This window comes from Dromiciops gliroides, chromosome 4 (assembly GCF_019393635.1).
Source record: "Dromiciops gliroides isolate mDroGli1 chromosome 4, mDroGli1.pri, whole genome shotgun sequence".
Lineage (NCBI taxonomy): Eukaryota > Metazoa > Chordata > Mammalia > Microbiotheria > Microbiotheriidae > Dromiciops > Dromiciops gliroides.
Genome location: NC_057864.1, coordinates 37697232 through 37722539, shown reverse-complemented (window position 1 = coordinate 37722539; position 25308 = coordinate 37697232). Strand labels below are relative to the sequence as shown.

The following is a 25308-nucleotide window of genomic DNA, read 5'->3' as shown; positions in this document are numbered from 1 at the left end:
CGCCACCTAGCTGCCCCCCATAGTCAGCTGCTTGTATAAAGCTTTTCCACCTTTGGCTGAAAATTATATAATCAATATTATTTCAGTATTGACCATCTGGTAATGTCTATGTGTAAAGTTACCTTTTAGGTGTTTTCTTTCACTGCCTTGTTGTAGCTGGGGTGGGGTAGGAGAGGCTCATTTCATTTCATTGACGTACCTCAATGAAAGTATAAGCTATTTAGTGCAGGTTTACCTAAGATGGACAGGTCATAGTGGAAAGTTCTGACAAAAGGTGATCCACTGGAGAAGGAAATGGCAAACCACTCCTGTATCCTTGCCAAGAAAACTCCATAGATGGTACTAAGACAATAAAATAGACTACATCAGAATATGAGCCCCTCCGGTTGGAAGGTGTTCAGTAGGCTACAGGGAATAGAGAACAACTAGAAGTACTTCTAGTACTAATGAAGCTGCTGGGCCGAGGCTGAAAGGAAGCTCAGCTGTGAGTAAATCTGGTGATGAAAGGAAAGTCTGATAGTGTAAAGATCAGTATTGCATAGGAACCTGTAATGTAAGATCTATGAACCAAGGTAAACTGGATGTAGTCATGTAGGAAGTGTGTAAGGGCAAAATTTATTATGGGAGAGTTAATTGGGTGGCTTGCCAAAATATTGGGGTTCAGAAAATAACGAGGGACATCTAGGTCCAAAGTTTCCTCTCTTCCAAATTGCCTTTTTTAGTTATTTCTCCCAGGATAATAAGAAAGGAGATTAACAGCCTCTTTTCCACCAACAAACCAGGTTTTATTAATGGAGATAAAATATACAACAAAGATAAAGTTAATAAAGCCAGGGACAAGGGAATAGGAGAAGAGAAAAATGGATAAGTTCCCTAGCTCTAGCAAAGACTGACTCAATCCCCAAACTTGCTTCCAGCTCAGCTAATTCAAAGAGCTGGCCTCATTTCTATCAACTCACCACCTGGGGTCTGTAGTTTCTATGGGAGTCAGTTGTGCAGTCCCCTCTCCAGTCTGCTCTTGGAAGCTCACCAACAGGAAAGAGAGCCCCTCTCAGCGAGCATTCCCTTTTTCTACTTTTTCTCTCCCTCCCCTAAAAAGGGGAGGTCCTTCAAGTTGCATGGCTGAGAGTGGTGCCCTAGTGATGTCAGTAGTACACTAACACGTCATGCAGTGCAGGCCAGGTGTGGCCTATATCTATCTCCAAGGAGGTAATTAGTTGGTTTCTCATTCTCACCCAGTTCAAACAATACTAAATCAATCAGGTGGGGCCCCTGGGCATCTGCCAAATTCCATTATTTTATCACAGGTGGAAAGATTAAACGTCAAAATCTTAAGTGTCAGTAAACTTAAAATGGACTGGATGGGTAATTTAATTAAGGGGATCACTACATATATGACTATAGGCAAGAATCCTTTAGGAGAAATGGAATAGCCTTTATAGTCAATAAAAGGATGAGAGAAAGCAGTACTGGGGTCCAATTTCATAAATGACTACACAACTGAATGTTATCTGTTCAACACCATAGAAAATACAATCACAGAAAATACAACATCACAGATACACAAGTCTTGTTCCAGCCACTATGCCAAAGAAGCCAAAGTTGATTAGTTATGTCAGGACCTACAAGGACCTACAACAGCTTCTAGAAATAACACCAAAAAAAAAAGAAAGAAAGAAAGAAGAAAGATATTTCCCTTCATCATAGGGGATTGGAATACCAAAATAGTAAATCAAAAGATAATTGGGATAACAAGAGTACAAAATGAAGCAGGGCTGAGATGAATAGAATTTGAATTATAAAAAACACTCTTTCACAACACTCCAAAAGGTGCCTCCATACATGGACGTTACCAGATGGCCAATACAGAAATCAAATTGATTACATATTTTGTGTAGTGCTTGGCACATACTGGGTGCTAATTAAATGTTTATGGGCTGATTACTGTGTGATGTTTTATTTAGGATTTGAACTCAGGTCTTATTGATTCTAAGTTCAGCACTTTAGTTTATTGTCATTTGTCCACTCTGAGCCATCAACAGGCCAAACAAAGGCAAAATGAGGCCCAGGCTGGCACCTATTGTTGGCCAATCAATTAGGGGTAGAGTTTTTTTGGTTTAAGGAATGCTCCCACCTAAGGGTATGATTCCCTTTATGGAAAGGAGAGGAGGGAAATGGGGGGAAAAAAAGGAGAGAAGAGGAGAGGAGGGAAAAAAAGAAAAAAAGAAAGGAAGGAGATGCATTACCCAACTGGCCAGTTGGGTCCCCAGTTGGACAACTGTTATTCACAGAATGTTGGTTATTTTTTGTCCTGTCTCTTGAAGAGGACTATGACTTCGGGGTGATGGCATAACTTCCAATGAATTGAATTTACACGAGGTTTTGGTCAGAAACCCTGAGGGCCTTTCCAGATCCCCTTTATTTATTCATTCATTTTCTTTCTGACCTGGTAAAAGAGACCTTTCTTTGCTTCATTTCTTGCCTAACCTGAGTCACTGAATGGGTGTTGCTTCAGGAACCTGAGATCTGGGAAAGACTTTAGTTTAAAAAAAGCCAAGGTTCCCCCACTGCATCAGGGACATTTCCAGTCGTCCTGATAGTTATCTTGCCACTGGAGGAGAGTGAGGTTGGTGATCTTGCACAGCCTTCCCTCATGTCAATCCAATTCACAAGCCACGACATCACTCTGATATCATGGTCCTTTTTCGAGAACGAAGGACGAACAACGACAGTTCGTTGCTGCTATATAAAGTGACATTTATGTAGGATTGTCAAGTTTGCAAAGCATCTTCTATGGTCCTCACAATTCTTCCCATTTGGCCGATGAAAAAAGTGAGACGGGGATAGTTAGTGACGGAGGTAGAATAGGAACCCAAGTCTAGCATTCTTCTTCCCTTTCTCCTCAACAAGAGCTCCAAGGACCCCAGCTTAAGGACCCGATTTATTGCATTGGGTCAAATCAGAGGACCACCTCCCCACTGGGTAGGCGACCTTCCCAGGCGCCCCAGCTCTGGCTCCTTGCCTATCCCTCTAGCTCCAGCACTCGCCCGCTCTCCCCGCCCGCCCCACCCCCACCTGCTGTGAGGGAGGGGGCACCGGCCCTGGGGGAGCCCTGGAGTGACGTGAGCGCCGACTTCCCCATGCCTCCTCCCCCATGCCTCCTCCCCCAATCCCCGCCCCATCCACGCGCATCTCCGCCAATCGCAGGTCGCGCTCTCACGGTGACCCTTTCCGGGCCCCGCCCCCTCCTCTTGCCAGCCTCGTTGTCGCGGGAGGCGCCCGAGGTGAGAGCATCCTACCCAGTCGCCTTAACCGCTTCGGCCGCCGGAGTCGGAGCACGAGCCGCTGCTTGGGGTCTCCCGGCCCGAGGCACCCGCCCGCCCGCCATGGATTACGATGAAGGTGAGCCCCCGGCAGCCCGTCGCCCCGAGCCTGGCCGGGCCGCCTCAGGATGGTCGGACCTGTTTGGGGGGCTTAGTCGGGCGCCCCGGGCCGTCCCGCGCCTAGGCCCCGGCCCGACCTGGGGAGGGGGAAGGGAGAAAGGTGCGTGGGAGCGAGCGAGGCCGCCCCGACCTCCCTCGGCCCACCCAGAACCCGCCCCGCCCCGGTCCTTTGGGCGCTTTGTTTTCCGAGGGGCGTCCCATCCCCCAGGGGCGGGGAGGGGGCGGGGCGACCCCTCTGTGGGCCCCGGAGCCCTGGGGACGGACCCCTTACCCTTTCTCTGGAGCCCGTCCTTAAAAAATCCGAAGAATCACAAAGGAGACCGACCCCAGGGCTCAAAACATGAAAAAAGAACCGTCCCCAGGCCCCCCTCCCCCTTAGCGGGTTAAGGACCCCTGCCCTGGACTGCCGGGCCAGCCCGACCCCAGGCACAAAAGCGGGGCGATCCCCCGTTTGAAATCGGGGAGCAGCGTTCCCGGCTTCGTTCCTTAAGTGAGTGGCTGGCCACCCGGGATCATTTCCCAGCTTTTCCGTTGTCACCGATGTCGTGCTGGAGGGGCCTTAAAGGCCAGCGATCGAGCCATTAAGCTCCCTTTATGTGATACCGAGAGCAAAGCGCCCCCGCCCCTGCAGGCGCTTCTAGCGAGACACTGAACACGCACGGGAGTACATGCAAAATACACAAAAGGGATACAAGGTAACCTTTAGGGGGTGGGGCACGGATGACTGGAAAGTTCTCTAGAAGGCAGGCCCCCCTTGGTACATTTATGTGTGTCCTGTGGAGCTGAACCTTGATGGTGACTTGTTCAGCCGACTGGAAGATGTGCCTTAAATCTGTTCTCTTGCCTAGTGGCATTAGAGGTTATAATGGCTTAGTTTGGGGGTGAGTTTTTAGAAGGTCCTTTGTGAGGACAAATCCCAGGAGCAGTGTCAAAGAGTCAAGACAGTGATCTATCTGTTTATGCCATCTTGCAGGGCAGGCCTTTGAAATGAATGAAGATTGTAACAGGCTTTATTGCTGAAGTGGGCAGCAGTCCTCTGTTTTCTCCCTGGCATAAGTTTCCTGGGCTATATATGGATCTCTTGATACAACCTGCTTTGGGAGGTCATTAGTCCTTCTAATTACTGCTCTGCATCATGGTACTGTGAGTGTTAACCCAACTTTAAAAGCAGCCTCTGTTCAGATGTTTTCAGAACAGTTAAAAAGTGTCCTTCACTGCTAGACTGACCAAAGCAGGACACTTATTGATAGCCAAGTGGGTTGGCTTGCAAATGGAATAACAAGAAAGTAGTTTAAAGGAAAGACATTATTTTAGTGTTATGTCCTCTCACGCCACCCAACCTTTAGACAAATTCCCCCCCCCCCAAAAAGTATTGATATATTTGAATTTCCCTTACTCCTTCCCTTGGTTATTGAATTTCCTTTAGTCTCCCTTAGCCTGCCTTTTATTGAAGCTTCTTGCCTAAAATAATCAGCAAATGGAGGGCAGCCTCAAACGAAAGGCCTGGGACAATCACAAAACTCTTTTCCATTGTCAGTCCTGAACATTACAGATTTTAGCCTTTTTAAATGGCTTTTCTAGGAGAAAAAAAAATCTGTTATCTAGTTGGTTGTAAGAAAGAAAAGGAAAAATAATTAATCTGTCCTACTTTTGTCTTGTGTTGAAAGGGAAAAATCAGGTTCACTGAAAAGTAATTGAAAAAATTACTTTTTAATCTGTCCTCTTTTGTTTGCATGATTTAAAATGAACACATAATCTGAGGGTGTGTCTGGGAGTGCAGTAGCATTGTTGTAAATCAGAAATTATTAGTTGATGTCATTTGAAGTAGGCTTTTTGTGTAACTATTTTGCAGTAGGAAATTTATTTGCTTTTTTCTTGGCAAGGGGCTCTTGTTTAGTCTTTAATATCATGAATTACTTTGATACATGAATTGTTCCAAATAATGACGACTAGAGGTGGCTAGAGTTAGGAGTAATTTTTTTTTAATTTTTTTTTTTTTTTAGTGAGGCAATTGGGGTTAAGTGACTTCCCCAGGGTCACACAGCTAGTAAGTGTTAAGTGTCTGAGGCTGGATTTGAACTCAGGTACTCCTGACTCCAGGCCAGTGCTCTATCTACTGCTCGCCATCTAGCTGCCCTAGGAGTAATTTTTTAAAAAGTATTTTTCATGCTACTGTTGACAGGTGGGCCTGACACCAATTGTAGTTTGAGTACAAACTTAGTCTAAGTACCATTAAATGATCATGGTTGGTTTTTTGTTTTGTTTTTGTTTTTGGTAGGGTTAGAACTGGGGGTGGGGGGCGGTCATCAGAAATTATCTAGTCCATGGGGGTTAATAACTTGTTGTGTCATGACCCCTTTGGCAGTCTAGTAAAGCCTAGATACCCTTCTCTGATGTTGGGTTTTTTTTTTTCCTGATAAAAGTATTTTATTTTTTTCCAGTTACATGTAAAGATAGTTTTCAACATTGTTTATATAAGATTCCAATTTCAAATTTTTCTCCCTCCCCCCCCCTCCCCTAGATAGCAGGTAATCTGCTATAGGTTATATATACGTGTGTGTGTGTATATATATATATATAAATATATGTGTGTGGTGTGTGTGTGTGTGTGTGTATGTATATATGTCTATATATGTATATAATAATAACATAAAAATATTTCTGCATTAGTCATGTTATAAGAGAGAATCAGAGCAAAAAGGAAAAACCTCAAAAAGAAAAACAACAGCCCCCAAAACAAAAGAAATAGTATGGTTCAATCAGCATCCATACTCCACAGTTCTTTTTTTTTTTTTCTGGATTTGGAGAGATCCCCTTCCATCATGAGTCCCTGGAACTCCTGTACCATTGCATTGGTGAGAAGATCTAGTCCATCACAGTAGATCAACACACAATGTTATGATACTGTGTACAATGTTCTTCTGGTTCTGCTCATCTCACTCATCAGCAGTTCATGCATGTCCTTCCAGTTTCTCTGAACTCCTCCTGCTCATTGTTTCTTACAACACAATAGAATTCCGTTACATTCATATACCACAACTTGTTCAGCCATTCCCCAGTTGATGGGCAGCCCCTCAATTTCCAATTCCTTGCCACCACAAAAAGAGCAGCTATAAATATTTTTGTATATGTGGGTCTCTTTTCCCTTTTTTATGATCTCTTTGGGAAAAAAAACCCAAAAGTGGTATTGCTGGGTCAAAGGGTATGCACAGCTTTATAGCCTGTGGGGCCCTTTGGGGTCCATTATTCCAGATTGCTCTCCAGAATGGTTTGATCAGTTTACAGCTCCACAACAATGCATCAGCATTCCAATTTTCCCACAGCTTCTCCAACATTTATTATTTTCCTTTTTTGTCATATTAGCCAATCTGATAGGTGGTACCTCAGAGTTGTTTTAATTTGCATCTCTCTAATCACTAGTGATTTAGAGCATTTTTTCATATGGAATAGATAACTTTGATTTCTTATCAGAAAACTTCCCCTTCACATCCTTTGACCATTTCTTTTTTTTTTTTTAAGCGAGGCAATTGGGGTTAATGACTTGCCCGAGGTCACACAGCTAGTAAGGTTTAAGTGTCTGAGGTCGGATTTGAACTCAGGTCCTCCTGAATCCAGGGCTGGTGTTCTATCTACTGCGCCACCTAGCTGCCCCATACCATTTCTTAATTGGGGAATGACTTGGATTCTTATAAATTTGATTTAGTTCCCTATATCTTTTAGAAATGAGACCTTTATCAGAAGTACTGGCCATAAAAATTGTTTCCCAGCTTATGCATCCCTTCTAATTTGGATACATTGCCTTCTGTTTGTACAAAAACTTTAAAATTAATGTAATCAAAATCAACTGGGTGGTTTTTAATGCATACAATAACATACAAGGATACAAAGGAAACCAATTATATTGAAATAGTTTTTCAAAATATTAAAAGCAGAGGCTAATACCCAAAGTTAAGGATCCCGATCTAGTCTGACCTTTTTTATTTGACACATGAGGAAATGTAGAGAAGGATAAGCCATAGAAGGATAATGACTTCAGATTTCACAGGTAGTAGAGTTTGAATTTAAGGGCTTTTGTCTCTATACCATGTGCTCTTTCTACAGAGCCAGGGCAACCCAGGAAACACTCAGTATTTAAGGTTAATTTATATTAGGTTTTTACAAATTGTGCTTATTTTGCCACGGATATGAATTGATTCAGGTATATCCCAGTCCATGTTTGCATTTGTGGATAAACTTGATATTCTTTCATTAGTTTGGTATTCATAAAACTAATATAATTTATTTCTTTGCTTTGAGAAGGGTATGAAGTATTTTCTGAATTGTAGGTATGATGTAGCCAGGTAGTAACATAATCTACATATCTATCTTAAGGCAAAATCTTAGATTCTTAAGTTTGTCCTTTGTTCTCGATGAGGGGCCATGACTTCAGAAGGTGATGTCATGACTTCAGTGAATTGGATTTAAGTGAGACTGGGCTGGCAAAGTCGCCAACCTCACTTTCCTTGAGCTGTCAGGGTCCAGTGGCAAGATATATATCAGGATGACAGGAGATAACCCATATGCTATGTGGAGACCTTGGCTTTTCACAGGTCTCAGCTCACCTCAGGCAACGCCTATTCTGTGATTAAGGCTAAGTAAGAAAAGAGTTAAAGAAAGTCCTCTTTTGCCTAGTCAAAAAGAAAAAAAAAAGAATAGATTGGGGGTGAGGCAGGGGGTAGGGATACCCTTATGGTTTCTGGCCAAAATGGAAATAATTGCTCTTTTAAAAAAATATTTTATTTTATTTTTGGAAACAGTTGCTCTTCAGGCCCATTTCTGAGCCATCAAGAGGCCAAACAGTGGCCAAATGAGACCTGGGCTGGGCCCTTTCCTTGTTGACAATCAGTGAGTGCCAGGTACTTGGGTTTAAGGAGTGGCCTTTAGAAGAGATCTAGCATGTAAACCCCAAGAAATCTTGTGGGGTTTCGGCAAACAAACATATTCCTTTGGGTAGAGCATCCTGGGGCGTAAAGGTATGATTCCCTATATGAGAGATTCTTAGTAGAGTTTAGTGAAATAGAAAGTTAATTTGGAGGACATATGTTCTTTGTTTTAAAATTGCTTTAGGGGACAGCTAGGTTTTGCAGTGGATGAAGCACTGGCCCTGGATTCAGGAGGACCTGAGTTCAAATGTGACCTCAGACACTTGACACTTACTAGCTCTGTGACCCTGGGCAAGTCACTTAACCCCCCATTGCCCTGCCCCCCCCCCAATTGCTTTAATTCCAGGATGCCTTCACTTTGTCACTCAGAAATACCTCTCTCTGCTGTCTGTTGGCATAGACCAGGTAATGAGACTAATTTTTTTGATGTTATATGCAGTATTTCAGTTCAGTTCTACAAAATTTATTAAGAGTTGCTCTGCAGGGTATTTGAAAGGAATCCAAACCTGAATGAGATAATCCCTGCCCTCAAATTATTATAATTAATAAAATAAAAATCTGCCCCTCCTAGGGCAGGAAAAAACAGTAATACATTGCCAAAGCAAATGTAATTAACAGTTGGGTTCCTGGCATCACATTTGTGTGCACAATGAGCACCAGCTGCATCAAAGCCTTTTGTGTGTACGTGTCTGTACACAATTGTGTGTACAGGACACGTACTATGGGTAAAATGGGAAGAGAAGATTTGCATTTCAATCTTCCCTTTGTTGCTGACTGTCTTTTATCTCAGGGAAGGCCTGTCATTTTCTCATCTGAAAGGGAGAAATTAGATTAGGGAATTACGTAGATTGTTTTTTGTGTTGAGTATTAATATCAGAGGGTAAGACAGGAGGTTTCATTAGTTCAGGAAACTCCCTTTTATGGCAACTTTTGTCACTCTGAGCAAGGTGTTTGCCTAATGGGATATAGCTAGTTATGTGTTAGAGGCAGATCTCCTGACTCCAAGGCTAATCCTCTGTCCACCTCATTAAATGATCCATGTAAGATGCATTACAGTGTTAGCATCCTTCCAGACACGTCCATCAAGCAGTTTGTCATGGTATTTTTTTTTGGTGGGGGCAGTATGTAATTTTCAATAATGTTCTATCAAAAGTATATGTTGTATTCTTATAATCTGACTCAGTAGGGCAGCTAGGTGGCACAGTGAGATAAAGTGCTGGCCCTGGATTCAGGAGGACCTGATGTTCAAATCCGGCCTCAGACACTTGAACTGTGTGACCTTGGGCAAGGTCACTTAACTGTCACTGCCCTGCAAAAAAAAAAACCCGAAAAACAAACAAACAAAAAAAATAATAATTTGACTCAGTCTTCTATATATTTGAGAAATGTAAAGAATTAATTGTTATTTGAGGTTTGTTATGCCCTGTGCACACTGGCGCTGGGGCTCCACAAACTGCAGGGTGCTCCACCCACTGGTTGTAGCCGTTGCCCATGGCGCTGCCACCTCATGTCATCACCACTTGATGACACCTACATGGGCCTGACAAAATTATAATGATTGGAAGCCTAGTGAGGGCAGTCACGTGACTGTCAGAGCAGCCATCTCATTGGCTGGGGCTGTGTGGCATTTTTCTGGGATTGGGGGAAGAGAATTGGGCATTCTAGCTAGAGGCTGGAAGGCGACAGGAGTTCTGTGTATTCTCAGCTGATTCCTGGGCGGTGGTATTTTTTCAGGATGTATAATTTCCCTTTCCCCATTTTATTTCCTTTCCTTTGATCCTCCTGATCCTGTTTGTGCTTTCTTTTTTAAAAAGTTCATTCTTGTTAAAATAAATCCTGTTCTGTTCTGAGGGAGGCTTGCCAGTCTCCTTCCTTGCCCCAATATTGTGGTGAGCTGCTTAGCTAACACTCCCAAATTAAAAATTGGTCCCCACAGAAATGAGGCCTTTTCCAGGGATACTCATTGCAAAATGCCCCCCAGTTTTCTGCTTTCCTTTTAATTTTGCTTGCATTGGTTTTGTATGTACAAAAACTTTAATTTTGTATAATCAAAATTATTTTACATTTGTGATGTCCTCTATGTCTATGATCCTAAATTCTTCCTTTTTCTATAGATCTGGCAGGTAAACTAATCTGCCTTTTATGTGTAAATTATGTTCCATTTTGACCTTATCTCGTATAAGGTTTGAGATTTTGACCTATACCTAGTCTCTGCCATATTGTTTTCCAGTTTTCCCAGCAGTTGTGGTCACATAATGAGTTTATTTGGATCTTAAAACTTAAAATAATTTTAAAAATTGTTTAACATGTAATTAGGGAAAAGTAACATAAATTTTTTAAAAAAAGTATAATTTGGGTGCAGCTAGGTGGCACAGTGGATAAAGCACTGGCCCTGGATTCAGGAGGACCTGAGTTCAAATCCAGCCTCAGACATCAGACACTTACTAGCTGTGTGACCCTGGGCAAGTCACTTAACCCTCATTGCCCAGCCAAAAAAAAAAAGTATATTTTTATTCTCCTGTGATGAATGCATTTATTAGAATTCTTATCTGTATGAAAGTCTGGCCTAACATATCAGAAACTCTTTGCAGTGACAAAGATTGATGTAGAAGCGCTAAAAATCCTGAGGACAATAAGACATGCGAATCTTGAAGCAGGATAAATATTTGTACATTTATGATGCTTTCAGGGACATTTCTTATCTGCTAGAAACTTTCTGTGCCTGCTTCCTGAACAACCCTAAGCCATGTGGTATTCTATGGAGACACTCTTATCTATGGACTTCCCAAGTTAATTGGTGGTTTATGACTTTCTAGCAAACACTTTTTGAAGAAGTGTTTTATTTTTTCCAATTACATATGAAGATAGTTTTCAACATTCATTTTTTATAAGATTTTGAGTTCCAAATTCCCCCCCCCCCCAGCCAGCTGTCAATCTGATACAGGTTATACGTTAAACATATTTCCATATTAGTCATGCTGTGAGTGAAGAATCAGAACAAAAGAGAAACCACAAGAAAGAAGAAAACAACAATAACAAAAGTGAAAATAGTATGCTTTGATCAGCATTCAGATTTCATAGTTCTTTTTCTGACTGTGGAGAGCATTTTCCATCAAGAGGCTTTTGGCATAGTCTTGGATCATTGTATTGCTGAGAAGAGCTAAATCTATCACAGTCGATCACATAATGTTGCTGTGACTGTGTACAGTGTTACCTTGGTTCTGCTCACTTCACTCAGTATCAGTTCATGTAAGTCTTTCCAGATTTTTCTGAAATCTGCCTGGTCATCATTTCTTATAGCACAATAGTATTCCATCACATTCATGTTCCATAGCTTGTTCAGCCATTCTCCAGTTGATGGGCCTCCCCTCAATTTCCAGTTCTTTGCCACCACAAAAAGAGGAACTATAAATATTTTTGTATATGTGGATCCTTTTCCCTTTTTTTATGATCTCTTTGGGGGTGCAGCTAGGTGGCACAGTGGATAAAGCACTGGCTCTGGATTCAGGAGGACCTGAGTTCAAATCCGGCCTCAGACACTTGATACTTACTAGCTATGTGACCCTGGGGAAGTCACTTAACCCTCATTGCCCCACCAAAAAAATAAAAAGATCTCTTTGGGATAAAGACCTAATAGTGGTATTGTTGGGTCAAAGGTTATGCACAGTTTTTGTTTGTTTTAATATTAATTTTTAGCTTTTTATTTCCATGCCAAGTATTTCCTTGAGGGAGACATGCCTGTTTTAATGACATCAGATTTGGGGTGAGGTTTGGCACCCTTCTGAAAACATTGCAGAGGTGGTACCCAAAGTGAAGCTTCCATGGAGATGGGTTGTGATGAAGAAATCTCTGCTGTCCCTATTGGAGCAAGAACCTCTTAACAAGTCATTACCTAGGCACTGCTTGAAATCCAGATATGAGGAACTCATTGCTTCCAAAGGCAGCACATTGAATTTTCAAACAGCTCTAACATATGCACAGTTTTATAGCCTTTGGGGCATAGTTCTAAATCCAGCAAACACTTTTTGTCTGCCAGAGCCATCCTGAATCACCTCTCCCAACATCCGTGAAACATGTGGCTTGTCATGGACCTTCCAGGAAACATTCTTATCTATAAAGACCCCTCCTGATTGATATTCTCTTATCATATTGTTTGCTTTCAAGTTTGAATTATCAAACTGATTTGTACTTTGTTAATGGAACTGAGGACATCCTGTTAGAACCAGGAAGGAGAGAGTTATTCCGGATTTGATTGATTGACCAATAAAGCCTTAAAATTTGGGTGCCCAAGGACTGCAGAACCCCCGATGAAGCCTGCCGCCAAAAGGTTTAAAAAACCTTCATTCCCCAAAGAAGGATGACCACCTCTCTTTCAGGAGAGGCTCCGTGTGCTACATGTCTGTTTTGCTAATTAGAGAAAATAAATTGGAGCTGGGTTCCGAAACTGTGCTTTGCTCTCTTTATGTAAACTTCATGTAAACTTACTCTGCTTATGTAAAGGACAGTTGGGGATTTCCCACATCTATTATGTACCTTCTTAAATGATTATGGTCTAAAGAATCTTAAATAGTTTACATTTTTATTATATATTTCATATATCCTAACAATCTGGTGAGTAGGTCATGCAAGGACTGTTATATCCATTTTACGGATGGAGACACTGAAGCTCAAGGAAGTTCAGACCTGCCTGTTCTCACACTTCACCACATCCAGAGACTCTTATTCCAAAATGAGGCTTTTTTCCACTGTATCACAAGGCATTCTTATTTTTAACGGTCTTTAGGCTAATGGAGGAACTGTCATTTCCTCAGGTAGAGAACTCTCTCTTCCTACTTAGATCACCACTAATCTATGACTTAGTAAATTAAACAACTTGCTCCAGGTCACCTGTGTCTGAAGTGAGATATGAACCCAGCCCTTCTCTACTCACACATAATACACTCACACAGCCTCCAAGACAGGAGTTCTTAACCTTTTATGTGTCACGGACTCTTGGGGCAATCTGTTGAAGCCTCATGACTTCTTAGAATAATTGTTTTTAAATGCATAAAATACATAGAATTACCAAGAGAACTGATTATGTTGAAATAAAGTTATTAAAATATGAAATAAAAGCATATCCACATTTTCCCTTGGGTTAGGAACCCCTGCTCTAAGATGATTTTTAATCAAGGCTTCAAATATCTTCTTCAGTTTATCTACATTTGTTATTTGAGGGCTTCTTTTTAAAAATTTTGATTTTTTAAAATCTCCTTTCTCCCTTATCATTCAGTAGAATGCTCTGAAGCCAAACTTTATGGGAGGGTTACCTCACAACCCTGTGCCTTGGACTTAGTACATAATCAGTAAATATTTGTTTAATTTAATTGACTTGCTAAATTTAGACTTCACATCTCATTTCTATTTTCTAACTCTAAAGAGTTGAAGGTTTTCTAGCTAGGTGCCTTTGCAATGGAACAGAATTTGCTGGAGTAGAAGTTACAAAGGTCAAATCTTTGGATTTCAGAGAACCAGCTTTTCATTCGTTTTATTTGTTTTTTATTGTATTGACTACTCTAAGACATATTTAAGTAAATGTGTCTCTGGGTAGTGTTTGGGAATCTTGGTTTCTGAGAATTTTTTGTTAAGGATTTTCACTATTGCTTTGTCTAATTAGTTTTTCTTGTGTGATTATAGATTTGGAGAAGCAGTGTGATACAGTGGAGTGGACTGGAGTCAGAAAAACCTCTGTTCTAATCCTGTCTCCTATCCAAGGGGTGGGGGGTGGTGGTGGTGCAAATCCTTTTACTTCATTCATCCTCTCTCATCTTTTCTGTAAAATGGAGATGACAGCACTTACTTGATGTGTTTTTGCAAAGTTTAATGAGATAATGTATGTAAAAACCTTCGCAAACCCTTAAACTTTCTGTACCTGTAAGCCCTTACCTCACTTTGCTGAGTCAGAGGGCTTTGGCTAATCAGTTTATTATTATGCCAGACAGGTGTAGGAGATCTTTATAGGAAATTCTTTTTCCATTTGGTTTCTGCATTTGACATTTTTCTTGACAGTGGCAGACATCTTTGACAACTTGTTTTATGTCTCTTTTGATATAAATGATCAGAGCATCACTAAATTTATTTGTTATATTTCATTTTTCAAGTAATGTATGATTTTAACAGGTGCATAGGAGACACCTTATTAGGAATCTGAAACAGGGTTTTGTTGTCCTAAATCAAATGCATTTTTATAGTCAATGAACAGTAAACACAAGTGGGACCTTGCCATTCTCTGTTCCAGTCAATTGTGTTATTATAAAGATAGGATTTGTTATAGAATATCATTTGCAAAAGTCTGCCTGTTGTAGTTTTATACCTTCATCAGGGATGCTCTTAATGTCTGTGGAAATTATTTTTGTGAAATTTTGGTAGAGATGGGAAAGTGGGCATAAAGGCCAGTAGTTAATATTTTCTTGGTCACCTGAGTTTTTTTCCCCTAAGCTTTTGATTTCCCCCCTCTACTTCCTTTCAGTATTTTGAAATTTGATCCTCTAGTTCCCTGAAAAGTATCTTTCATCCAGCATGTATCTCTTCTCCATCTTTTTAAATTTTCTCCAAAGATGTTGCTTATCATTTCTTGGCCTCTCTGCAGCCTTAGATGATGTCAATCACCATTTCCTCTGGGATATTCCTTTATGATGTTTTCTTTGATGTTTTCATGACACTGCACTTTCTTGGTTCTCCTACCTGCCTGACTACTCCTTCTCAGTGACCTTTGCTTAATATTCATGCCGGTCTTGACTCCTAACCATTGGTCTTGGTGGGTCTTCTTCTCTGTTTATTCTGTACTGTTTTACCTGGCAATCTCATAATCTCCCATAAGCTCAGTTATCATCTTTAATAAGAAGGTGATATAAATCCTAAAGAATAACCCTAAAACATAAGTCTGACCACTTCCTCTGCTGAATGATCTCCAGTGGCTCACTGTTGCCTCCAAGGTAAAGTATCATACAGTGCTCTTCAACATTTAATGCCCTTCGCAAGGGCCCACTTCCGACCTTTCCAGTCTCCTTCAACCTTAATCCCCTCTTGCAGTCTGGGTCCAAGTGTACAGGCCCTCTTACTACACACATTCCTCCTACAGGACATTCTGATTTCTGTCCTCTGTGTCTAGACCTTTTAATTGACTGTCCCTTTTAAATGTAATGTTCTATGTCTTCACCTCTGTCTGGGCAGAAGTGTTTACATTTTAAGAGAGGATCCTGAAGAGGACAAGGCAATGCTTAATCCTAAGAGAAGACAGTTAATATAATGGTAGGATTTCAGTGACATTGTAGGGAGGGTTTTTTTTGTTTTTGTTTTTTTATTTTGTTTTGCAGCTACACTGCTGGCACCGTGTAGATGACTGTCCACCGTCTATGGTTAGAGATAATCCCTGCATTAGAGAGCTTCACAGTTAGGTAGAGCTTCACAATGCTCTTTAACAGGTCAGTTTAGTATTTTTATATTTGATAATTTTAAACAATTAAATTTGAAATGAGGAGCTGATTTCAAATCCCTGCTCTTCTGTTTTCTAGTGGTGTGGCCTGGGGAGGTTACTTAACCTGGGATTTAGAGTTCTTGTGTGTGAAATGAGTATATTGAAGTATATCAGATGCATCAAACTCCTGGGTGCTTCCCAAACTAGATTAAAGTGTCATCAGGAATGTTTAACAAAATAAAGAAGAACATAATACAACAGAATGTTAATTTGTTGTTTGTAAGTCAGTATGTGGGGCAGCAGAGATCTGTTTCTATTTCAGTTTGACATCACTGAAGTAGATAAATCATTTCTTCGGCCTCTTCTACCTTAAAACCTATGATTCTGTGAAATAGTTTAGTTTCTTGAGTAATGGATTAATGCACATATAGCTCAAATTTATAGTATAAGTAATTAAATTATTATTATATTTTGCTTTGCCTTTTTTTTCCCCCTTTTCTACCTCTCTGCACATGTCACTATAGAAGTAGTACTGAGGCTCATTTAGTATTTTTGTTTGTTTCATGAGTTGTCATGGTCCCCAAATTCTTTACCTGGTGGCTCATCTACTGGTGATTAGTCCTTCTCTAGTTTGCTAGGCTGGTCTTTAGATTAAGACAGTCTGTTAGTGAGACTGTATGTAAAATCGTTTCTAGCTTGGTAGAGTCTGCCAGAATTTGCTGATGTTTCGCTAGGAAAACCTTTCAAGAATTTAGGAGTCGGGGCAGCTAGGTGGCACAGTGGATAGAGCACCGGCCCTGGAGTCAGGAAGACCTGAGTTCAAATCTGGCTTCAGACACTTAACACTTACTAGCTGTGTGACCCCGGACAAGTCACTTAACCCCAATTGCCTCACCCCCCCCCCAATCACTCAATAAGAATTTAGGAGTCACTTAAGTGACTCTGATGCATCAAAGTAGGAATTCTATGAAGTCGACATGTGAATTTTGTGATTGCATTGTGAACTCAGTTTCCTCCTCTTTTATCTATAAACTAAAAAATAAGTAATTTCTTTTAAAGCCATAAATGATGTATTATTTTAGAATGAATTGGTATAAAAAATTCTTTTTCTGCTCGTACCAGGTTAAAAAAATAAGATCATGTCACTCAATTCTCATTAGGACACATTTCCCGGTGATTTACCCATGCATTCTGTAAAGTGAAATGCAGAACTTTTTTTAAGGTAGAATTTTTTTGGGCCTTTTAATATTTTTTTTTTCATTAAAAAACCTATATATTTGTCTGGTTTGTGCCACTTTCTACTAGGGGAGGTTATTAGAGCTGGAAGGAACCTTAGAGATCATTTAGCCCAACCCATAATCCTATACGTTAATATAATAGAGGAAATGTTTTGCTTGGAGTTCAGTTTTCTTTAGTAGTTGAGGATTGACCCAAGGACTGAATATTAGCTAGAAAAGAAGATGGATGAAAACAGTATATAAAACTTTTTAAAAATAAGTTTGTAAGCATATAAATAATGTCCTATACATTCTAATTTAGAAGTTACAATTCTCCATTGAAGATGAAATACTTTGAACATCAATATAAGTCAAAATTAGTTTTTTGTTTATAAAAAGCATTTTAATAGAAGTCATCTAGTTAAATTTAAAACCAATATTTTATTTGATAAGTTATTGCTACGTTTAATATAACTTTGATAATATGTTCTTAGGTTTAAATTGAAGAATCCATGCTTTATAAATGATCCACTGCACACAAATGATAGAGATATTTTTTCATTAATAGATTATGTGGTACTGCGGGCAGACCACTGAATTCTAGGTCATAAGACTTAGATTTCTAATCCCTCTTTCACTATTTATTGGACTGTGTGACTTTGGATAAGCTGCTTACCCACTTAGTTTCTGTTTCTTCATCTGTAAAACGGGAATAATACTATTGGCACTCTCATTTGCAGGGCAGTGGTGAGATGAAAATGAGGTCATGTGACAGTGTTTCATAAACTGTAAAAATCTATGTTTAGGGGCAGCTAGGTGGTGCAGTGGATAGAGCACCGGCCTTGGATTCAGGAGTACCTGAGTTCAAATCCAGCCTCAGACACTTAACACTTACTAGCTGTGTGACCCTGGGCAAGTCACTTAACCCCAATTGCCTCACTTAAAAAAAAAAATCTTTGTTTAAATTGTTTTATCACATAAATCTTATTATTCATGAAATTAGCTCCCTTACATTATACCACCAACATACAATGTTGATATTTCTATAGCACTTTTCAGATTTGCCAAATGTTATGTTAGTACAATGTATGCATATTGTAATAGGTGCTTAAGAAATGCATGTAGACCTGACTTAATGTTTTTATATGTTCTCATTTGAGCCTTTTAACAACTGTTAATCCCCATTTTACAGGTGAGGAAACTGAGGTAGACTTAGGTGAAGTGACTTGCCCAGGGTCACACAGCTAATAAGTTTTTGAGGCTTGATTTGATCCCAGATGTTCCTGACAAAGGCCTGGTGCTCTCTTCAACATACCTGCTAACGATATCAAAATATCATATGCCAACTTCTTGGGGTTCCTAGGATCCTTTCAGGGCTTCCTGGGTTCAGGGTTTCAGGGGTTCAAGAATGATTATTTTCATAATTATGAGATACTTACATTTTTAATAGGGTAAATGATGGCATAACCTACATAAACAAAAGTCCTTTGGGAGTTCTCGGTAATATTTAAGAATGTAAAAGGGGTTCTGAGACCCAAATCGTTGCTCCACTCTGTTTGTGGAATATTATTAAGATAACCACATTGCTAGGAATTCCATTCTCAGTCTGCAGAGCTTAGAGGTAATAGATGATGGAAGTTGTAACTTTTGGCTAAAAGAAGGTTTTCAGAATATATGAGTTGTGACAGTTTGACTTGCTATATGCAAACCATAACATAAAGAAAAAGCAGAGGACTTGGGACAGTTTGTTTTACAAATAGATAAATTGTTTAGGAAAATCTTGTGGAGCATTTTTTTCTCTGCTTAATTTGTTTTAAATGTGTTTTTCTTGATTGCTTGTCACCATGCTGAGGTTGAACTATACCCTTTTAATTTTTGAAATTCAAAAGCAGAATACTAAGCTCTAGGTTCCTATGCAAAGGACATCTCATTGTGTGCTGGTCTTGAATTTGTATCAGGGCTAGAAACAAGCTCTTGTCTTTAGAGTGAGCAGTACTGACTTTTTTTTTCTCTCTTTTAGGAATGGATCGGGATTATGGCCATGGATTTTATGGAGGTCTGACATTTAAAGTTATTTATCTAAAAATTCTTCATTTGATTGTGAGTAAAGGGGAGCTTAATTTGGTTTCTTTTTAATTTTTATAGGGATGGATCGTGCCTATGGTCATGGCTCCTATGGGGGTCCAAGACCCATGGACTCCTACCTAAACCAGTCATATGACATGGACACTCATGGTGGTGGTGGTAGTGGTGGTAACAGGTAAATCACTTAATCACTTGACCAAATGATTCAACAGCTTCATTTAAGATTTAGAATAAGTTCTTTTAACTTAAATATTCCTTAGGTATATTGTCTGATACTTGTTATCAACAAATTGGCATTGAGTTGAAAACTTATCATGAATATCTAAAGGTGTAATGCATAAAAAATAACTGGCAAATATACTCTTTGTTTCTGGGAAATCCTAAGTAACTAAAAATTAGGAATATTTATACAATACTTTAATGTCTTTCTAAAATAAAACTTAATTTTACCATTGTCTACCTATCAAACCAAATGCCAGCTTGATTTTAATCATTATCTACTTTTCAGACAAAGTGCAGCAATCAGCTGCGATCAAGGATAATGTTGGTCCTTTTGTTACTGGCATTGATATTTTTGGAGACCTTGTTGTTATTTTTCTCATCTACTCTTAAGTGGGGGGGGCAGGAAAAGTAGCAAAGCATTTTTAGCTAGGATGCTTTTTAAGTAAGTTTAGCAGTATTTGACATCCAGGGAACATGTTTAAGATACCTATTGATAGTCTTTGGATTTTAATGTATAATTACAAGAGTATATTTTAATATTAAGCCTTCTCTTTTCTTTAAATCATATCCAGGTTATTTTATTGGCTGGTACTGCTTACACCAAAAGCACACAAGCTATATGACAAATAGCATGCTTACTTATTTTTAATTTAGGGTAGTGTTATTTATATTTAAATGTTGCTACTATATAAGACTTAAGCTGCAGTTGACCACCTTCCAGGTTTAAGTTAATCTCATTCTGGAAAAAAGGGATCTGCTGTCCTTTAAGGCATAAAGAATCCCATTGAATGTAAGTAGATAAAAGGAAAGGGAAACTGCTATGTTCATTTGCAAATTGTACAGTCTGGGTTCCTCCGTGGCGGACTGGATTGGCATTCAGCTTTGTCCTTGTACTTATAAATTTGTGCTTCTCTTAGTGTTTGATAGTTGTCAGTTCTTTTTGAGGGGAAAAAGATATTTTTGTATTTGTTGGATTTCTGAAGTAAATAGTACCTTCCATTTAGTAATCTGTAAATGATTGATATAATGTTTAATGTTTTAATGCTTTAATGTTTAAAAATGTGTTATTACCCTATTGCATTGAAAATGTGCACAGACTATTTCTGTAAAAATTTTGTGTTATTTTTGTGGGTAGCTTTGGGCTTTTCTTCATAAAACTAATTACCGAATAAAATATCAAGCAACTTGTAAATCATGTTTCTAAAAGTTTTTGGCAGTTAGTTTGATTATATAAATATGAGTGATTTGTAAACTTAGATTTGTATAATGAAAAAGGGTTTGTTTTGATTCTTTTTATTTTTTCTTTATTTCTTTTTATTTTCATTTAATTAATTAATTTAACTTTTTGGTTTTGATCTCTTTATTAAAAATGGGATATTATGGGCTCCTTAGGAGTCAGTTTCAGGGGATTGTCTTTTTTTTTTTTTTTGACTAGGAAATTATTTTTAAAGTAATCAATGCCATGTACTGTCATTTTTCACAATGCATTGCCTTCCCATCTGCCTTGAAATTTCATCAGTAGAGGGTATGTCTTGGAGATAGATGTCACTTTTCAGTCCTGTATCATGTGCCTTATCCTTGTGAATTTGTTACACTTAGTAGTCTACAAGTGGAAAGAGGCTGAGGATTGAATATCGACCTTGACCTCAAAGATTATTGGCAGATTGTTAAAATTTGTCAACAGGGATAGCACACAAAATTTTAGACTGCTTCAGAGGCAATCAAATAGTTTTGTGACATAGACTTCTGGTGTGCCTAAGGTTCAGTTCTGTGTTCTAAATAGCCTATGTCTGTGTAGCCCAGGATAGTTTCCCAATTAAGGTGTAGGAGGGCAGCTAGGTGGCACGGTGGATAAAGCACTGGCCTTGGATTCAGGAGGGCCTGAATTCAAATCTGGCCTCATGACACTTACTAGCTGTGTGACCTTGGGCCAGTCACTTAACCCTCATTGCCCCATGCAACCAAAAAAAAAAAAAAAAGGAAAATTAAGGTGTAAATGCTGTGTATGTTTCCATGTTAGGTATAGTTCAAAGAAGGAAGTATTAACTGAGTATCTGGTGAACTTTAGCAGGTGACTTTCCCCCCCTGAGACTAGGGCTGGGCTTACATAACGACAGAAGAAGATTTTGTTTTGAATAGCCAAGCCACTGGGAAGTAGAGACCTCGAGGCTTCTTCCATTTGACTCTGAGACATTGGCTCAGATAGCTTTCTATCTGGTCAAGTGCCAAACGGCCCAGCCCTAATCAAATTTCAAGGAAAGCAGAATTGTACAAATCAGTAAAGCTAACTGAACTGTAGTTGATAAATGTCAACTGATGATTTGTCTTTTGCCATGTCTAACATTAGTAAGCTTACCTTTTTTTTTTCCCTCACTGTGCAACTTTTCCAGGTTTGGACCTTATGAGTCTTACGACTCCGGGTCTTCTCTGGGTGGGCGAGATCTGTTCAGATCTGGCTATGATTTTAATGAACCCGAACAAAGCCGCTTCGGAGGTAGTTATGGTGGTCGATTTGAGAGCTCCTACCGGAATAGCCTTGACTCTTTCGGAGGTAGAAACCAGGGCGGGTCTAGCTGGGAAGCACCTTACTCCCGTTCAAAATTGAGGCCTGGGTTTATGGAGGACAGAGGAAGAGAAAGTTACTCTTCCTACAGCAGTTCTTCTTCACCCCATATGAAGCCTGCACCTGTAGGCTCTCGGGGGAGAGGAACGCCTGCTTATCCTGAAAGTACGTTTGGAAGCAGAAACTATGATGCTTTTGGAGGACCATCAACAGGCCGAGGCCGAGGCCGAGGAGTAAGTACAACAGAATCTTTTCAGATTCTTTTCCCTAGTCACTCTTTTAAACCCTTTCAAGACCGTAGTTTGAAACATGGATCACACGCTGTTTTCATCCCACTGCACTTTGACCAAGCACAAACTGAGCTGTAAACAAGTTCTGCTTAAGTTGACAAAGTCTGTTTTCTGGTGTCTCTTTGAAAATGAATGGCAGTAGGAGAGGAGTGGTTCATCACCTTTTTGTCAAATCCTTTTATTGGAAAGGTGAGGATGATACAGGTTTGGTCTCAAAGGGGTTAAAAGGAGTTGCATTTTCCTTGTAAACACGAGCGGTTTTGCTGGTGTGTTATTCTGGGATTATTGTAAACGGTAATTCTGAAACCTTTTAAGGTTTTGAGTGGGTTAAAGGTGCAATGTATGAACACCCTCCCCCCCCTCCCCCCCAAGTTTTGCTGATAAGCTCTGGCAAGCCTAATTCTCAACAGATTCCACATTAAACAATAAGGACTAAAAGTTGGAAGGATTTCCTTTTTTCCTAATCATATTTCTACATTGGGGCTGGGAGATGTGTAAAAAGGCTAGTCTGATGTAGTTCTTTGTTCAGATTTAATTTTTTTAATGCAGTCTCTAATTACATGTTTCATTGGTCAGTTTCCCCTTGTATAAAACCACTGAGGAATAATAGTTTCTTATGTACAGGTAGTTTAATATCTTGATTGCCTTAATGTGATGATATTTTACAATAAAAAACATGTGCTGTGTAGGGCAGCTAGGTGGCAAATGGGTAGAGCTGCAGGCCTGAAGTCAGGGGGACCTGAGTTTAAATTTGACTCTGTGATCCTGAGCAAGTCACACTAAACCTTGTTTGCCTCACTTCCTCATCTGGAAAATGAGCTGGAGAAGGAAATGGCAAACCACTTTCTTTGCCAAGAAAACCCCAAATTGGGGTCGTGAAGAATCAAACATTAATGAAAATGATAGAACAACAAAAAACCAAAATGTTGTGCATTAAGTTAATGTTTAAATGAGGACCTTTCATTAGGTCTCCAAATTGTTTAGCTTCAAAATATATAATTTAAAAGTTATTTGTTATTTTACCTGTATTCACAAGTAACTTGATTGATGAGAAATTTTTTTATACTAAGCATATAAATTTGGGGGCTATAATGTAGTTTGGTCTATAGTATGTATATGTAGAATTAGGGGTTATAATGTAGGTTGGTGCTATAAGAATATTGTACCTATCATTGTTTTAAAGAAATGGAGTTTTTAAAAGTCAAATGCTCTTTTTTCTTAGCAAAGGAAAATACTTTTGAGCAAATAGTTAGGAAGACACATGTTTTTCTTGTTAACAGCCAATGGTACATCAATAAAACTTGGTGTTATGTAGAAATTTGCATTTATAGCAGTTAACTATTATGTAAAATGCATTGCACCTTTAATGGATAATCAGTAGGATTTTTTTTAATCATGAACCTGTAAGTCATTTTGTAAACTTCGTTCAGTTGTTAATTAGGTTACATATAGTTCATGTGCATAACATGCAATTGTAAACAATATCTCTCTTTCATGTACCATTACATTTTGTAAATAAGAGGAATTAAAAATAGGGATTTCAGGTGTTAGATTTAAAGATGAAAATCAACAACTTTACAAAACTTGTGTTAAAAATTGTAGAACATGAATATTTTCTACACAGTTTGGTTTCCTATTTTATTTTAAATAAGTCTTTGGGTGGGATTTCATTTTAAAAATAGTACTTTTAAGAAACAGTTTTGTTTTCATGGCAGTAAAACATATTTCTGCACTTTGGATCCACCAGTCCAGTCTGACTGGGCTTTTCTTTTTTACCTTCTTTTGATGAATTAAATAAACCAGAAGATTTTCCTTTTCCCCTTATAGTACTTGTACAGTTCCCATTGGTTTCTTCTCTTCAGATTACTCTAGTGTCTTATATTGGAAAGGTTGTATGTGTGTAGTTGTTTAAATAAAACTCTGAGGCATTTGGCCTCTAGGGGTTTGGTAGTGGCTAGAGAAGGTGAAGGAAAAGGAAGAACAAATTAGTTGGATTTCTGTTCATCTACAAGCTTTTTTCTTCATGAAACTTGAGTTAAGAATCTATTTTCCAAGTGGGGAATGCTCTGAGTAGATGAGTTGGGATTACTCTTTACTCAGGTCTGTGTCTGGAGGCTAATACATGATCTTACTTTAAACCTGTATGACCCTGGGCAAGGTCACTTAATTTCTCTGGACCTCAGTCTTCTCATCTGTAAAAGGGGAGATCGGGATAGGGTGGGTGGGGGTGGACTCGATACTGTCTGAGTTCCTTTCCAGCTCTGGATCTTTATCCTATGAAAATTTAATGGATTTTAGCACCTTTTTTGTCCTCTCATAAAGCTACAAACACAAGCACCTTTTCTGCTCAGAGGCAAAGTTTTAGCAAAGGAACAATTCACTGTAAACTATTTTCTTGGGACAGTTCTATTGGGAACTCTGAAGAGGAGTTGTCAGAGAGAGTTGTACAAGTTTTATCCTTTTGATAGGCATGTTCATGAGCTGCATTAATCATTGTGAATTTCAGAAATCCCACATAGAGGTAGGGAATATCCATATTTGTTCTACTGGTCCATTGAATGTGTTTCCAGGGTGCTGCATAAGTCAAAATATACTTTCTGGGGAATTTTCAGGAGTAAACAAAAGAATAGGAAATGTGTAACTTCTCTTTGAACTGGTATTTTTGTATTGCATAATTTCCTAATAATTATTGATTTCACAAATTTACAGCATACGGGCGATTTTGGAGATGATCACAGACCTGGAATTGTCGTGGACTATCATAACAAACCCAGTAATGTAGCAGTTGCTGCAAGAGGAATCAAGAGAAAATTGCTGCAGCCACCGAATAAGCCTGGAGGGACGTTTATCAAGAAGCTCAAACTGACAAAATTGATCGAGAAGATAAACCAGAAAAAATCACCGAGTAAGTAGTAAAGTGAAGTGATCAGTTAGGCCGTTTTATTTTTAATAGTTTTATTTATTTTGTTGATGCTTTCTAGCTTGGAATGCACAGACGTTTTATTTAGAAAATTGTATTGATTGTCCTATATTCAGTACTGAGTATTGAAATTTAGTTCTTAACTTCATAAGTACTTAAGATTTTGAACAGATTTTCAGTTTTCCTGTTA

General features: G+C 39.2%; 1 protein-coding gene across 1 annotated transcript in view; it reads left to right on the top strand.

The window, feature by feature from the left end:
* Positions 1-3246: 3246 nt before the first annotated feature.
* Positions 3247-25308, top strand: part of ZNF326 (zinc finger protein 326) — a 35405-nt gene continuing 13343 nt past the window's right edge. The window contains 5 exon segments of the mRNA XM_043962883.1: positions 3247-3402; positions 19059-19094; positions 19184-19298; positions 21736-22141; positions 24908-25103. Coding sequence (XP_043818818.1) covers positions 3387-3402; positions 19059-19094; positions 19184-19298; positions 21736-22141; positions 24908-25103 — 769 coding nt within the window. The 5' untranslated portion in view covers positions 3247-3386.